Source organism: Ixodes scapularis, unplaced genomic scaffold (genome assembly GCF_016920785.2).
Source record: "Ixodes scapularis isolate PalLabHiFi unplaced genomic scaffold, ASM1692078v2 PGA_scaffold6__148_contigs__length_123643588, whole genome shotgun sequence".
Lineage (NCBI taxonomy): Eukaryota > Metazoa > Arthropoda > Arachnida > Ixodida > Ixodidae > Ixodes > Ixodes scapularis.
In genome coordinates this window covers 56,470,726-56,487,785 of record NW_024609881.1, presented here as the reverse complement: position 1 = coordinate 56,487,785, position 17,060 = coordinate 56,470,726, and the positions used below count along the sequence as shown (strand labels likewise).

At 46.7% G+C, this 17,060-nt stretch overlaps 1 protein-coding gene across 1 annotated transcript; it reads right to left on the bottom strand.

The window, feature by feature from the left end:
• Positions 1-480: 480 nt before the first annotated feature.
• LOC8043267 (coilin) lies at positions 481-16,032 on the bottom strand. Its single transcript, XM_002416164.5, has 7 exons — positions 15,750-16,032; positions 13,135-14,044; positions 11,503-11,631; positions 7,487-7,534; positions 7,308-7,383; positions 4,674-4,738; positions 481-580 (listed from the first exon to the last, which is right to left on the bottom strand). Exons 1-7 carry the CDS (start codon positions 16,025-16,027, stop codon positions 530-532), a joined length of 1,557 nt encoding a protein of 518 aa, XP_002416209.4. The 5' UTR covers positions 16,028-16,032; the 3' UTR covers positions 481-529.
• Positions 16,033-17,060: the final 1,028 nt, after the last annotated feature.

The following is a 17,060-nucleotide window of genomic DNA, read 5'->3' as shown; positions in this document are numbered from 1 at the left end:
CAGCATGGACCAGCATTCTTTAAGTCTTGCCACAAGTCGGCTGAAGCATCCTCTATGCCAGGGGTGGCCAGGCCGACCAGGCCTAAGAGCCGCAAACGAAACCACAAAACTTCTAAGAGCCGCGGGGGGGGGGGGGGGGGGCAAGTTTAAATTTTGTTCAGAGTCTGACTGCGTGCACAAGGCTGTACGGCAGTACGTATGGAGGTACAAGGCTGCCAAACCGCGAGCCGTACTTCATTCTGCCTGAAATCCCTTCTTTTTTTCCTGAGGAAATGCGGGAAGGGGGGGGAGGGGGGTCCCCTTGCGAGATACGCGAGCTGCACTTGAAACAGCAAAGAGCCGCATGCGGCTCGCGAGCCGCGGTTTGGCCACCCCTGCTCTATGCTAAATGCTATGTTATATTTCTAAATTGACATTGCAGCATTCACATTTGACTTTTTGCTAGACACCGTAGCAGCAAGCTTGGTGGCGTAGATGCTCGATTGTTGCAACATGGTTTATTACACTTTCTTTTTTTTTTAATTACACTTTACGATGACAGCAGGACTGGATCGAGGAGTTCGCTCCACAGCAGCTCCAACTGCAACACAGAGAAGCGATGAATGGCACTTTAATTTCGAGGTAGTGTCGACGCCAACCAAGGTACTACTGGACTGGTGCTGCTTGGGCCGGTTCTCACGTGCATCTCGGTGCTGATACGACGCAGAGACGACATTAAACCTTTCTTTTTCCTGCAAGTTAATTTCGCATGAAACTGCAAATTAACTTGTCACTGTGAGCACTGGAGCATTTGACTTCACGAAAACGGCGAACGGCAGAACTATTTTCTCTATTTTTCAAGTGGTCAACCTTGATGTTTATTTTTCATAGAAATAGAAAATTTTCGACACCTTACCTTTCCGTAGGAAAAACATCTCCTTTGTATGAAACATGATTTACTGTAAACAACTTTATTTTCGCCATCTCGATATTTCGCAAATTCGGCAGAGCATGAATTTTACAATTAATTTGCGGGTAGGAAATTGGGAGTGCCGCAAAATATTTGTGAAACGTATGGGTTACCATCGTAATATGTACTTGCAGGATCTACGTTTCGTTATGTTTTTGGATTTGCGAAAATTAGGTCCTCGCAAAAATTAGTAGTTTACAGTCAATTTTATTGGGTTTGTTGCATTGCCTACCTCAATCCGGCACGAAGCACAGATTGGACACGAGTGCTGTGTCAGCGTTTGGCCGAGACTTGTGTTCCTTCAGTGCTTCGCCAACTGAACATGAGACCCAGCCTAGTTTTTGACGCTGTGTTAAACCTAGTTTTTAACGCTGCGTCAAGAATCCGACCCAGTTTTCGACGTTGCGTCATACCCAGCTTTTGAAGCTGCATCAAGAACGCGACCTAGTTTTTGACGCTGCATTAAACCCAGTTTTTGACACTGCGTCAAAAGAGCGACCTAGTTTTTGAGGCTGCAGCAAGCCCAGTTTTTGACGCTGCGTCGACGATGTGACTTGGTCTTTTACACTACATCAAGAATGCGGCCTAGTTTTTTATGCTGCGTCAGAACACAACCTAGTTTTTGACACCCCAACAAGATGGAACCTAGTTTTTGATGCTGCGTCAAGAATGCAACCTAGTTTTTGAGGCTGCGTCAGGCCCAGTTTTTGATGCTGCGTCAAGGATGCGACCTACTTTTTAATGCTGTGTCAAACCCAGTTTTTGACACCACATCAAAAACTCGCAAATATTTGACGTCGTTCTCGTGGGTTTAAAGGTGCGTTTATACTCCAACGTAACGTCGACGGGCGCACGCGCCCGACCTCGTTGCGTTACGTTGCTGCAAAGGGAGCGTCTATACTCCGACGACAGTCGAACGTAACGCAACGTAGCGCGCCTCGGCGACCGTCGGCGAAGGTTTCGCCGAGGTAGGCCCTGCTCGAATCTCGGCGTCGGCTGGCGGCGGTCGTTACCCAGAAACCTTTGCGCGAGCGACGGGTAGGGAGAAATCAAAATGGCGCACGGCGGTAGCCAGATGAGCCAGAGCGGTAGCGAAACGGACTTGCCAACAAGTGATGCCGAGCGTCTCATTGACGCAGTCAGAAGTCGCCCTAGCCTTTACGATCTTGGCTGCATTGATTACCGGGACAAGCTCAGGAAGGAGAACGGATGGGCGTCCGGTGACCACAATCTGCGGCATGAAGAGCGATAAGTTGACACTTTGCATGTCCATGTCTCCTCCGCCTGTAGAACTTGCCGAAATGAATTAAATTATATCTTCGCTTACGCGAGTGAAGTTGTGAGTACGAGAGGTCTGTACGGGCCGATATTTAGAAGCCCGTCTCAGCCCGGCCCGCTGTCTCTTGGGTGCGGACCAGCCCGCGGTCCGCTATATATTTCAGACAGCCGGCCCGGCCCGGCCCGGCCCGGCACTCATTTTCACCGGCCCGCTGAGGCCCGCTTTATTTTGGCCCAGTATGAATAGCCCACGAAATGCGCGGCATGGCAGCTCGCTTGTCGCTGCTACATATATGTTTATTACGGAACCGATAGTCAATGCTCTAAGCATCTTTTATATTATTTTTGCTGCTATTTTTAGTCGGACGACTAAACCCGCGCGGAAAGGACGGAAAACAAAATTGACAAGCAGCAGTAAACAACACCATGTGACAAAGTTTAAAAAGAATGAAAACGTTGCGACGGGTTTGGACAAAAGACGGACAGAGTTTTAAATTGCCCACTCCCAATGCGTACGACTGAAAAAAAAGAAAGAAAAAAGTCCCCGTCTTTTGCGGTGGTTTGCGAGAAATAGTTTAGGAAAAGCACCCCTCGGGGGAATCCCTTCACCCATATTGTGGATGCACGCACTCGTTCATACAGATGGTTTACGACGGCGAGGGTGGGTATTGTGTAGGCGCGTATGTCTGCGTGTTGAGGGGGGGAAGCGATGGTACGGTGGTGGCGGCGCCGGTGACGAAAAGGAACGCCGCCGCTAGTGTTCTGGAAGAGTAATTGCTGCACACACACACCGAACCCTACAAAAACATACACGCACGCACATACACAAGCTTTCAGCATTTGGGCTTCCCGCTCTGTGATCCCTCTTCCCAACCCCGCTTGTCGAAGATGTCGCGCGCATACATCGTACGCCTCCTCCGGCGCTGTATTCGACGCCACAGGAGCACAGCTGCTATTTTCTTTTTTCTTTGTTTGAGCGTCTACGTTCATGTTGACAGCAGACCTAAACAAGAGGAACAAGGACTCGCGGGCTCGCTTCGAACGGCGACAAACCGAGGAACCGGCAATGGTAACGCGATTGCCCTGGTTGCCATGACGACGCGCATGCGTAGCAAGGACGAGCGCGTTGAGGCTCGCTAGACTGCGCCGGAGTATAGACACTGTTGACAATTCCTTCCGCAGCGTGGCGAAGTGGACGACGAACATCGTTTTGCGCCGGCGAACATTAGGTTCGCCGACGTTGGAGTATAAACGCACCTTAAATCTCACCTTAGCCACTAAGGTTGCAACGGTCGTATCTCCTCCCTTAAAATGCTCCCACACCATTGTGTCGGATCAAACGAGGGACTACCCTTCCATGAGCCCGTTCTGGTTTTCTGCTCTCAGAGCTAAAGAGCTCTCTTCCCCACACTCGATCATTGTCAAACACTTTGCGTAAGCTCGAAATTTCACGGCGGATGAATGCCACAGCATATCCAGGGAACACTATGGTGGCACGCGAGGTGCACACCTCCATGGTGGCACCCATAAATAAGCTACGCTTCGGAGTAACTTTACTTCGGTTATCCGAGGCTTTACTCTAAAGCACCAAGAAACCTTTTTCCGTCTTTCACAAATGTTAGAACGGACTGCGACAAAGCAAAACGACATCCCTTCAACTTCTTAACACCGTATCTAAAGCTGAGGAAGTCGCATTTTTCCATCCTAACGATCACCAATTACAACTTGGGTCCAATTTGGGTCAAGGTGAGAGCAAGAGCGTTGTCAGTCTCCGATTGGAAGTGGCACCACAGCTTGCGCATAATCACATTTTTGACTTTTTGACTCGCTCGCGAGTTCGGAATTGGGCAAAATATTAGTGAGACCGTCTCGCCGACTCCCAAATAGTGAGAAGGTTCTCGTTGCCTCCGATGTGCTTATTCTTAGTACTCCTTCATCTACCGGTCGATGTCAGCTTGTGTACGGCAACAGAATGACTTGAGGTTTGAGAAAGCGTGGGTTGTCGATGGCTTCCAACGTGAAATGGAGGACGATCACAATTTCCGCCCACATCCAACTTCGCCCCGCCGCGGCGCTCGGTTCGTAGCGGATAATAAACTTTTTTGCGGTCCATTAGCAGATGACGTACGGCATTTTCTCGTTTAATGCCTGTCTGCGAATGGCCCTTCGTAGCAGATGAACCGCGTTCTCCATTCGCGTTAGCAGACAAACTGTCTACAAACACCATCTTCGCTCGCTTTGCGAGAGGCAAATTGGACCTTGCTCTCGTGGTGACCAAAATCAAGCCCCTGCCCTGCACTAAACACCAAGATGGCAGAGCCCCCAAAAAAATTTGAAGAATTGAGTGCCGACACTCGAAGCGTAGCTCACTTCATAGCTCTTGTGACACCAATCGGGTGTTAACGAGGTTTAGGCCTTCATGAATAACCGTCGCAGAACGACTTACCGTTTCCTCAACGGGGGGCGCTTCATCTTCCTCTGGAACCTCCAACTCAAATTTGCCGTTGTACGCTGCAAATATAATGCGTTGCTTCAGGGGTAGACTGAATATGTGCGCATCAAACATTGCTTAGAAACCATTCTTTCTTACAGGAGTAAAAATGATGCAGCACTTTGGCATACCCTGTGGAGGTGTGGTGGCTCCAGTGAGGGCATATGAGGTGCAATCAAAAAGTCCAGAGACTGATTGTGTATCATAAAAAGAAAGAGCAGCAGGTGATGCATGCACGCAGCAGTCGAAGGCGGGGGCCTTCGTGTCTATTTATGCCAAAAGGCGTCGTTCTGTAAACATTCGGAGCTGCGCTACACCAGATTTTGTGACCGCGTGCACGAGCACAATGGCGATTACACCATAGACTGCAAACCAGAACAAGAGTGAACACCAATTCTGCGTCAAACTCGTCAAGTCTAAAACCGGGACCCTTGAAAACACTCAGCAGGCTATGTCAAAAAGCAGTGAATTGTGCAAAGTGTTTTGAGTGGCCCTTGCGCTTCAAGAATGGCAGGACATTGCTGGAAAACGAAGAGAAGTTTGGGCGACCTTCTCCGACCTCTCCGTCTTCCAGGATGTTCTGCCATTCTTGAAGTGTGAGTGTCACTCAAAACACTTCACACAATTCACTGCTTTTTGACTTAGCCTGCTGAATCATTTCAAAGGCCTCTCTGTTTTAGACTTGCTGAGTTTCATGCAGAACTGATGTTGGTTCTCACTCTGAATTGCGGCCTATGGCGAAATCGCCATTGTGCTCGTGCACATGGTCACAAAAACTCGTGCAGCACAGTTTCAAATGTTCACAGAACGCCCTTTGGCACAATGATACAGGAAGGTTCCTGACTTCGACTGCTAAGAACGCGTCACTGTGCTGCCCCTTCTTTATACGCTACAAAATCAGTCTCGAAACTTTTTTATCGCACCTCATAGATAGTGACCATTCTACTGCTTGCAAAAGTTAACAGCACAGCATGTGAAGATAACAGTTCAGCATCGAGAGTTCACTGCCCTTGATGTTGATGCATTTTGAGCACACTCAAAATGCATCATCATCGGAAATGGAAGCTGCTAGGAATCCTTTTGTGGAGTGCTCTACACACCATTTCAATGTTTACACATTCACAGCCGAACGTGCAATCTCAACAGTCCAGCTCACCACGCGCATGTTCATTGCTTTGGAAAGCGAGCCAGTACTGGACCTGTGTTGCAAAGTACTACTTCAAGGAGGTTTAGAATACTTCTACTCTAGTTGAAGTACATTCCCTCAGTATGTACTTATACTTTACTTGAAGTATTTTTTTTCTTCTGGAACTTTCCAAAGAAAGTACAATTCCCGACTTCAAAGTACATTTCTCAAATTTGGTCTTGTTAAATTTGCATCACAAAATGATGCTTTGTCAACTCTGAAGCCACTTTGACTTTATTCAATATTCGCCGCGATTTCCGAAAAGTACTGATGCAACCCTGTTTACCTCTGGGATAATGCATACCAGTTTGAAAGAGAAACACCGAAAGGGTATCATGAAAGATTGCGTTAAAAAGTGCTTTTAATTTGAAAGTAAATTATTTATAGTACTTTACTTCAAGTAAATTGCACCCGGTGTACCTACTAATAGACCTTTTGCCAGATTACCCAAGCATCGATGAGAATGCCGGGAACGTAGGTACACGCGCTGAGCGTACTGGCGTCTGCAGATGTAACTGACCGAAAGCAAAAATCTAAAACAAATGGCACTTTGCACACCCATTCCATAAATGCTTTATTTTGGTTATTTACTTTGAATCTTTTGTATATAGAAGGCGAGCACGTACAGTGTGTGCACCTAAGTTCCCAGCAATCTCTCTGACGCTTAAGTAATTCAGCAAAAGGTCTTTTGACTTGAAGTACACAACCTCTCATTTACTTTGTGCTTTACTTGAAGTACTTTTTAGATGTACTCTACCCGACACTGTACTGGGCCCCATGCACGAATGCTGAAAATAGCATCAGCCAAAAGTCCTTTTCTAGAAAGGTTTATGGTGAAGCAAAGTTTAAGCGCGCTTTCATAAAAGAGAAATTTGGGAGTTTTGCGAGCCAAACTAACGCAATAAGTTTCCATCAGAGTGCGTAAGTATATGCTTGTTTTTGGTAATCATTGGCACAGGCATTCAAAAGTACAGGGAGTTCCCGAGAAAAGAGAAGTGTGGTTTTCAGCCTAAGCTAATAAGCTGTGTCGCAGAAATCTCAAATTCCGTGAGAATATTACGCTAGCCGTTGGGACACGACGCAAAAAGTTTGAAAACATGACGTTACCTGAATCAAAGGATAATTGAAGAGGACAAAATTTCACTGAGCCAGGTAACCTCTTGTTCTCGAACTTGCGCATTCCATCCCAATCCCAACTGCTAACGTCACATTCTAACGGAGTTCAAGCTGTCTGCAATGCTTAGTTTATTTACCCGGGTCGAAAAACGTGGTTCTCTTTCCCTAGGGAATGCCCTGTACATACCATATGGTAAAGATACTGGGAGTAAGTGATAGCTTTTCCTAAAAAATTTACCAGACCACCTCAAACTACTGCAGACGGAGTGGCGCTGAAAATCACTCACTGGCTTTCACTTCGGGAACTCGTAGTTCGATGCGTAACATGTCGGTTCTTGTGTTATGGTGCAGGACTTTGCCCTCCTGCAAAAAAAAAAAAAAAAAAAGAATGGCCCGACATTGTACTTAGTCACTGCACATTTCAGTAGCCTACAAACTGGTATGCAGAGGCAAAAAGAGACCATACCTTGTATCCGGACACATTGGGGCAGTAGTTGGCATCGAGCTCGAGCACCTAAGCAGAGGCGAAAAACATATTAAATCTCAGGTTTACTTACTTATTTCCCCTACAAGAAACTCTCGTAGCTCAATTATTACTGGAGTGTTTCTCAGTCATAAAAAAGCTATAAATAAGCCAATGAAGAAACTGTGAATAAACTTTTCACAGAGGAGTCTTAAAGTGGTGCATTTGTCACAACCAAATTTGGCGAGTGTAAGTTACTAAAAGAAATTCAAAAAAGGAAAAACACGATGCTCCTATGCACAGGGAGAAAAATGTAAACAAAACGTCTGGTTGATGCTGTTGCTATATGATGGTACGGCCGATGCTCGGATCTGCTTCGGAGTGTCAATCTCGGAGAAGCTTTCAAGTGTTTGTTCCATGTGGTGCCACCCACGAGTTGCAGCGACAACCGGACAGTTTGATTCCGATCTTGTCCCCTTACATGGGAAATCGGAGGTTTTTCTTTTTTTGCATTTTTTTTTCCTCAAAACCTAGTACACTCAGTAAATTTGGGTACGATAAATGAACACCCTAAAGACACCTCTGTGCAATGTTTCATCGAGTTGCATTCATTGGCTCATTTGTACGGCATTTTTTTACGACCGAATAGCACTCGAAAACGATGTGTAGTTCGATCGTAACTAAACCTAGAAATCTAGAGTGCAAACTATAGACACGGACAAAGGAAGGCACTCATACAACATTTGTGCCTTTTGATTATGTCTAGTGGATGCTGCTTTTTAAATTTTTAATAAAATGAAAAAAATCCGGCTCAATGTCTAAAAGACCGGCAGGAGCTCCGAATTGCACCGGTCCCCGATGATAAAATAAAAACGCCGACAATTGTATCTATCCCTTGGCATCTAAGAGTTTTTTTATTCTTGGCGTCTTGGTAAGTTTTCTCTACCAGGGTTCACAGGAATCTCTCCAAACGTATCTAATAAAAATAAAAGGGGACTCGGGCAGCAAAAAGAAACATTTCTTAAATTCAAACCACTGCATTTTCGCCCAGTTCTTTTTGCAGAGCTGATGCTTATTTGCGTAACTTTTTTCGCGGTCTTAAGACTGGTTCACACACTTGCGTTTGCTTACAACCCAGTGTGTCGTACTGTCCCTGTGACCCCTTACAATGAGATAACACAATGGCACACCGGCACCGCTTATGAGGCAGCCCTGGAACTGCATTTCACTAGAGCGAATATTTTGCACTATTCGCAATATCAAATCTACATTTAGTACAACATATGAGAAATGGTTGTTTATAAAAGGGATCTCCAAACTTTATGGCTAAAGGGGCCAGATTAGGTGTCTGTCACGACCTCAAGGGCCAGAAAATAAACAAAGAAATATTAATTAGAAATAACACTTAAATAAATAAACCTACCGTAGTATCCCGAGAGATGCCCCACGCCCAAAAGATAACCGCCCCCTATTTTTGGCACGATTTGCTCTTCTTTCAAAAACACCGAAAGATAGCCCCCCTCTAGTAAACGCAGGGCTCTGGCCCATGGTGACCTCGACAGAATTGGTGTTACTCAGCCACAGCGGAAGACAAGTGAACACTGCAAACTGGGAAGGACAGTTTTCTGCGCTCCATTGACCCCCAATGTAAAAACAAGCTTGGCAGGTCACAGAATATAAAAGTACTAGCATTCTTAAAAAAATGTCTGGATCGCACACCAAAAGCTAGTTCACTCCTCATTTTTGACCGATTTGCTCACTTTTAGGTATGCTATCTCTTGGAATACTACGGTATATACCAAAGCACTGAAATACAGAAATTCAAAGTGGAGTAAAAGTAATCCCTTAAGCGTTTTGAACGAGCCTAGCTTGTCAACGTGGAGCCGTCGCCAAACCGTTTTGGACGAACCAGGCTCCCTCATCGCTTAGTTTCAGGCTCTGCCATCAGATGGCATCACTGAATTTTTTTTAATATTTTCTCTCATTCTGTTTGTGGCTAGAAACTTTATTTTGAAGGCAACAAATGCAATTTGAAGACAACAATTAAGCAGTTGAGGGTCAGGAATTTCCAAAAACTAAAAACGATTACTGAGATACTGAACCAAAATTTCAAGCTCACAACACAGGGCTGGAGCGATAGGCAGGATGCTGCAAAGCCCAAAAACATCACTCGTACAGCAACATCTCTAACGGTTTGCAGTACTTTTGTAAAAAAAGTGCACGATTGAATATGGCCGACAATGCCGGCGAGACAAGTCACGTCACGATTCTCATTCACTCTCCTCCTCACTACGTCCCGTCGAGCTGGTGAACCGAAGTGAGGAGAAAAGCAAGGCCGCTTCCCCTCATTTTCAAATTTTACAGGAGGACCAAGGTGTCATAGCCCTCGCTTGATCGCGCCCTTCTTTTCCAAAAGTACGGCCATCCATTTGAGATATCGATGTACGAGTGATGTTTTGGAACTGTGGCGTACCATTCAAAGCTTCTGCGGCCTTGGGTTTTGCCCAAGGCCGCAGATGCAAATAAGAAGACTTGCGAGTGATAGAGATGATTATACCATATATATAATTCAATATTTAATAATATTTGCCCAGAACAATTCACCAGGCATAAATCAAAGCGAATATGAACGTTGGCATATTGGCACAGGGCAGATTATTGAGAATGGTAGGACTGGTGATGACAATACGCAATACGTACGACACGGGCCATGAAGCACAATATTCATGAGAACGCAAAATACTTACAAAGGCCTGTCCAAACGGGATACTTCAGAAATCGTGAGGCAACACAACTCCGACATAAGTCGTGCAAAGTGAGGCGACACAATTCCGGTTATACCTAGGTCTTGCGACAGTCCGGTTCCGTATGCTCGTTTTTGTTTTCTTTGCCGGGAGGGAAGTTTTTTTTGTCAAAGGTCGCCCATTCTTTTCACAGGGGCCTTGAGCATGCTCATCACGTGGGTTCGAATAGCCACCCACAGTTTCTGTTGGCTGTCGGTCAATTGCTCAAGGCCTCTCCGCTGCTCTTCAAGTCCCAAAAACGTGAAAGGGAAGGGCTGTGTTAGAAACCTTGCCCAAATAGATCCAAGCTACTCTGGTGGGTTGTGTCACATGATAACACGGTAGAGCTACGCTGGACGCAGGTAGGTTTTTTCGTAACATGGTCCAGGATATAAGGGCTCGGCAGAGCAGACAGAGCGCATTGGCAGGTGGCGCGCAACGTTGAGTCTGACGAGCGTCGAGGTCACCGAAAAGCGGAGGAAGCGAGGAACAAAGCCGCGACGTTTGCTTGACGGTGTTCAGACATCGGGCTGCCGGACTCCAACCGCTTCAAATTCTACGACTTGTACGCTTTATAGACTTTGGGTGGGGAGTTGTGTCGCCTCACGACTTCTGGCGTGTCCTGTTTGAACAGCCCTTAATGCAGTTCAGCAGACGTGAAACGGGGGACTAAGAACGGAGATGGCGGTGGTGACATTGTGCAATTAATGTGGCACACAACTGTCAGTATACAAGAATCGGCACAGATACGAAGCATTTGGCAAGCAACGCCATTTCTTTACACGCGCTTATTTTTGCACCAGTAGCAGCGGGCCCGCTGGTAATGGGCTGCAGGATCGCTGCAAGAACCGCGGCCGGCAGCGGGGCGGCATGTGGAGACTCCTGGTTTATGATATTGTCAAAAGATTTTCGAGGCAATACATTGAAAGAATATTGCATGAAAAAAAAGTAGGAAACATACAAATCGCAGGTGTTCCATCGCCACCCGATAGATGTCGCCAATGCGTTTTCTCGTCGCGAGAGATCGCAAGAAATTGTGACGCACTTGGTCGTAAGCAGTCTCAAGTGCGCCAACCAGCTTTTGCGCCTGTACGAAACAAACGCGGTTCGACGCGAATTTCACACCGGCAAGAACAACCGGCAACCCACTGCGCCGAAAGTGCGTCAGAAATAAGCCCTCCGAACTAGACACCTGCAGTGGCAACACGCTTTATAGACTTTGGGTGGGGAACTTACCTTGAACGCTATCGCATCTCCGACCCTCGGAGGCGTCTTGAGTTTCGGGAAATCGGCGTAAGACCTCGCGGTGGACTGGGGCTCCGATTTTGCCTCCGGCTCGGCAGTGGCAGCCGAGAGCGGCGTACCCTGCGACGTCGTTTGCGAAACGTCCGATTGCGTCAAACGGCCACTCTGATAAAAGCGGTCGTGCATGACAACAGTCCGTTGCAAGTTAAGAAAAGCGGCCCAAGCTGTTTTGACATATCCCTCCACCCTTTCCATTTAAGCAGGGTGAATGCTGCAGATGAGACGAGTGGAGAGGAGGACGCCACCAATCGTGGCCAGCAGAAAGCTTTCTGGGAGGGGCTTGTCTCGCTTTACTTAACCCGAAACAGATAATAGATTGTTAAGTGACCAATGTCCTTTTCACAACAGCCAAAAAAAAAAAAAAAAGTTGAAATTTAAATGGAATTTTTTTTTCGAACGAAAGTCACTGGCCGGAAACTACTTGTTCGGGGCTTGCCTCTTTCTTACTCGGGCACGTGCAATGGCGGCTTCGGACTCGGAACATGACGACGATAATGATGTTTGTCGAATAATAAGTCAGTCTTGGGCACGTGTCGATTAGGAAAGAGACATGGCTAGCTCGGATTACACTGCAAGTATGCGTGCACGCATCGTTTCATAGGTTTTAGGATTGCAGCTTCAGAGATCTAATCGAGCACTTGAAATGATTTTTACGACTAGCTGATGCCGAAAGCAAGTCTCAATATGAGATATACTAATTATCATAATATCGGAAGATGTTATTAGATCTAAAAATGGAAGGGTGGTGGAACGTCATCTGTGACGGATCGTTTTCAACGTTAGACGAAGGTACAAAAGTACACCGTGCATGTATTGATCTTCGTCAAAACCGAGGCTAAAATTAAACACCATGAAAGACAAGGACAAGCTAGTGATCTCTCATCGTAGAAAAAAACAATGTAACCCGCTCCTATCATAATTTAATTGTTGTGGCGCATTAGGTAGAGGTATAACCGAATACCTGCAATAAAATAATTTCAACCTGGCATCACATTATTGGAGCCCATACACCAATTCCTTATGATCTTTACGAACGTGCAAATAATACGTCGTCAGAATTTCAGTATGCACAATTATGTGGGTCAAGCTGTAACAAAAGTTTGTCCCATTTCGCAGGGCAAAGCCTACTACTGTCTTGGTAAAAAAAAGCAGTGCTGAAGTCAATTTGTTTCAGCACGACAGTCGTAGTAGAGGTTGACTGATTGGTCTTGCAATCATCCAATGATCTTATAACCCAAGCACCTCAGTGGCCCACAACACTGCCTGGAAAAATATAAGAGGCGAGATTCCAGGCAATAATCAAATAATGTCTATATGTTTAGCTCTTCACCGACGCAATTGCACTTCATGTAACCATGAAAGCAAAACCATCCACCACCTAATAACCTTATTATGTAAGATTACGAAAAATAAGGGCCCAGAAATTGAATTGTAAATTGAACTCTGATGGAGGCAATCCCAGAGCCGCTGCTATTGAAATGTAAAGTCCCTCGGGAAAAGAGGTGATGATTAAGCCATTGTTGTATGTTGTCCCGAAAAATAGTGCTTAACTGGCGAACCCACCTGTTCTGGCACAGCTCGAGGCGTCGTCCTGGGAGGCGGGGGCACGGCCCTAAAATCTGCTCCTCCCCTCCCAGCCTTAACCGCACGTTCCAATCCAGGCGACTGAAGCTCGCAAACTTTCAGTGATTTCTCTAAAGATGGCGGCGTCCGTTCTGACTTGTCCCTTAGCATTTTTTGTAAGACGGGAGTGGAACAGTCGTCCGGTGCAAAAGCCTCGTCTTCGTTTGCTATGTTTTGTCCTCTGTTTTCCGCTCCTCCCTGCATTCCGTCGTCTGCTTCTCCTTGCCCTCTGTCGTCTGCTTCTTTCCGCTCGACACCGTCTGCTTCCATTTCGTCCCAGTGGGATTCATGTTCAAATCGCTTGTGCTTTCCTTTTGGCTCCACGGAAACCTTAAGTGGAACGAAGACGGCTGGAGTCAGATTGACGGTCGGTTCAACACTAGCGGCAACCTTCGGCTTCTTCTTGCGCTTCCTAGGCCGCTTTTTCTTGGGACCGTCCGGCGTTACGAAAGAACTAAACTCCGTCACTGACCCAGCTGCCGTGTCCAAGTCACCCTGAAGCCGACTTTCCGGCGGACTTTTGTTGGGGAACTTCACGACTGCTTCTGAATCGCTGCAGCTCGAATCGTTTTGTGTCGTTTGCAAACGAGGTTTCACCGGGGTGGCTGGTTGCGTGGCTTCAGCAACGGCTTCGGCAGAGATTGTGGTACCTGCCGCTTGATATTCAATGATGTCTAGCACTGCTGGGATTTCTTCCGCACTGAGCGACTGGTACCGAGGTTTCTTCTTCTTCTTTTTCTTTGGGGGCAGCAGGTCGGGCTCCTCTAAATGCCGCTTCACTCCGCCGTTCTGCACGACGCAGTTTGGAGCCGAGCTGGTCTTCTCGGAGTCGCACTCCCCCCAAACAACGCTACGGAAAGAAATAAAAAAAACTTCCGCATTAATATTAGTTTGAAAAATGAGGCAGATGGCAATAAGTGCAAACAAATAAATCAGACCACTCGTTAGATGTCTAGACAGCGTGAGTTTAGTCTGCCAGAAAATGGTGACATTGATACCTGCAGTAGGTGAGAAATTTAGCCAGTGCAGTAGTGATACACAACAGCATGCCGTTACGATGCTCATTCAGATTGAAATGGGCAGGGGTGGGTATGGATCCCAGGATCCCTGGGTTCTGCACTGCGAGCTTTTGCACCATGTGCTCCGAGCTGTGGTGTGTCAAAACACTCGGCCACCAATCGCCCCTAGTAATGCAAATGCAACCAGCTCAAAGATATTAACCAGCCACTAACAATTGCTGAGGAGATCAAACTATAGAGGGTGCTATGTCCAGCTTGTTTTCTCCAGAGCTCTGTATTTACTAACACGAGGCACGTGCCTCTCGAATAAAAGCGGGGCAAAGGTCAGGCACGACTTATGCCCAATTTTTACCCGCGCTCAGTCAAGAAAGATGAAGCGAGATAATTCACGAATGCTGCGTCCCTGTTCGCTTCACTGATTGAACACGAGGCCCAGCCGAACGCTGACGCAACATTTGATTATATGGGCCGAGCGCTTTGTCAAAACACAAACAGATCATCTGTTGTTGTCCCCATCGGTGTAGTTATTAATTTAGCCACTAGGGGTGCCACGGTTGATCTCCTTGCCATATCATGCCTTGCACGGGACGTCACGTGGCACCGTACCAGCTGCCATTGCTCCGTACCATGCACCTGTGCCCGTACCTTCCGCAGCACACACTTCCCACCATCGAATCTGTTGTGCTGTTCTCGGCATTGCCAAGAACAACTGACTCGAAGGTGCGAAATGTGTGTTGCAGAAGGTACGGGCACAGGAGCATAGTACGGAGCAATGGCGACTGATGTGACGTCAATGCAAGCCGTATAAGGAGTGTAAAGATGACAAAGGATGCTCTTAATTTCAAAGTGAGGATTTCTCGTAAAACAATCTATGCAGAGAGCAAGTCGTACGCTTCTTGCACAGGAGGTTCTGTGACGTCAGAAAGACGCTGAGCTCCGGTTGGCTCTGATCGAAGGATAGTGGGTAGACCTCAAAGCAAGCTGCCTTGAGGTCTACGCACTATCCTTCATTCAGAATCGGGGCTCGGCGTCCTGACGTCCCCACAACTCCTGCAAAAGTAGCAGACAAACTTGCACTCCGCATTGAAAGAACGCTAACGTCTAACGTGACCCAAATTTCCGTTCGCGACCACTGCCATGCCGCGTCGCCACTGGCCGTTGTGACGCCGACAATCGCTCTTTCTAGTCGTAATGCAAAAATTGCAACCTTTCTCAGCAGGCAAAGTCCAACACGTGTCTTCACTGCCAACTTCGATTACTCCAGTCAGAGTTGGGCGCTCTAGCGTCCTCACGCGCTTTCATTTCATCCTCTCCCTCAGGTTCTACCAGTATAAACTGACAACATACAGCCGCATCAACTTGAAGAGACTTCGTACTGCGTTGAAGGAGGATGCACCTCCGACTTCTCAACGCCCAGTCACTTTAAATACTTAAAAAGACAATGTTGTCGTAACAAAAAAACTTTTTTTTTTTTTTTTTTTTTTATCGACGCAGATCTTAGGGGAGATCACCGATGAAGAAAGCTTGATGCTCTACCTGATCACGTCGTTGTCCCTCAGAACGCGAATGCATTCTACCGGAGGCAGCCAAGCACCGTCGAGATAGAGTCTATGTTCTCCGACCAGAAGAAACCTGCGTTTGACCAACTTCGTAAGCTGCTTCACGCTGCTGATCTCAGAGGGATCCACGACCATCCACGCCATCAACGACGCGCCAGGATTCGATTTTCGCATGTCCAACTTGACGCGAATTACGGCCGTGGGGTCCGCCATGTTGTTTTGAAGCAGCCGCCGTCGCACATGTGACCACCGCATAGGGAATGAACGCCACCCCGACCACCCCGACATTGCCTAGATGGCGCAGGACTTCATCTAATCATGCAGAACAAGTTCCAAGGCAGCGGCGCTGCGGCGCCAGCGGCTTGTTTTATTTGAGATTCGGTACAACTCTTTTATATGCTAAATTCCTCTAGTCGCACGCTTCGCTATGTCCGGAGAAACTTTTATTTTGCTCCCAGCAACAAATTGTATTAAATAGCTTCTGTTAGGGACCCTGGTCTATCTGGACTATCTGAGGTATCGCTTGAAACGTGTGGTAAGGGGACAGGTAGAAAGAGAGGAAAGACAAGCTTTTATTTGAATCGTAGGGGCAGCGAGATTAGCTGTGTGTTCCGAGATTCACCTTGTCCTGTCCTTTTTGTCCCTACTCCCTGAAAAGAAAGGTCAAAACTGAAGTGGAAGCTCCTCCCACCTCTTTCCACTTTAGCAGAGTGAATGCTGGAGAGAAGGCGACCCCCTCTCCAGCGTTCGCTCTGCTAAAATGGAAAGTGGGAGGAGTTTCTACTTCGTTGACCTGTCACCGACTGTACATGTGTTCCAAGAAACACAATAATAAAATTTATCCTGACTAACATGACCCTAAAAAACTAGCAACTTGCCGTAACTAGTACTTTTTTTTTCTTCAAATTATAATTTGTTTCTTTGTTTTTGTAATATGTAAGCTCATGGCTTACATATTACATCTATAAGTGTCAACCTGAGTACAAAAAGATTAGAATTGAAAAATAATTTTTTTTTTTTTAAATACCAGAGCAAATAGCAGTGGGGAAAATATTGAACGGAAATGGGTTAACCTTATCCGGAGACGACTCGCCATAAATATAACCAAATTGTGTTTACACAGTTTTCCCTGTGGGTTCTGCAGTGGTAGTCCGCTGCAATCCTGCCTCCGCGCATTAACACAGTGGGAACAATACTGCAAACTGGTACAATTCTCGTTAATCCAGTCGATGTGCACCAAGCTGCAGAGCAATCGTCCACTTTTACCGACTTTGTTGAAGTGCTATGT

Excerpts from the sequence above, each read along its gene's own strand:
- LOC8043267 (XM_002416164.5), bottom strand. The coding sequence starts at position 16,027 with ATGCGGTGGTCACATGTGCGACGGCGGCTGCTTCAAAACAACATGGCG. Across the intron at positions 7,535-11,502 it reads GAGATGCGATAGCGTTCAAG|GTGCTCGAGCTCGATGCCAA; the intron begins GTAAGTTCCCCA and ends GCCTCTGCTTAG. Across the intron at positions 581-4,673 it reads CGCCCCCCGTTGAGGAAACG|TTGGAGCTGCTGTGGAGCGA; the intron begins GTAAGTCGTTCT and ends TCTGTGTTGCAG.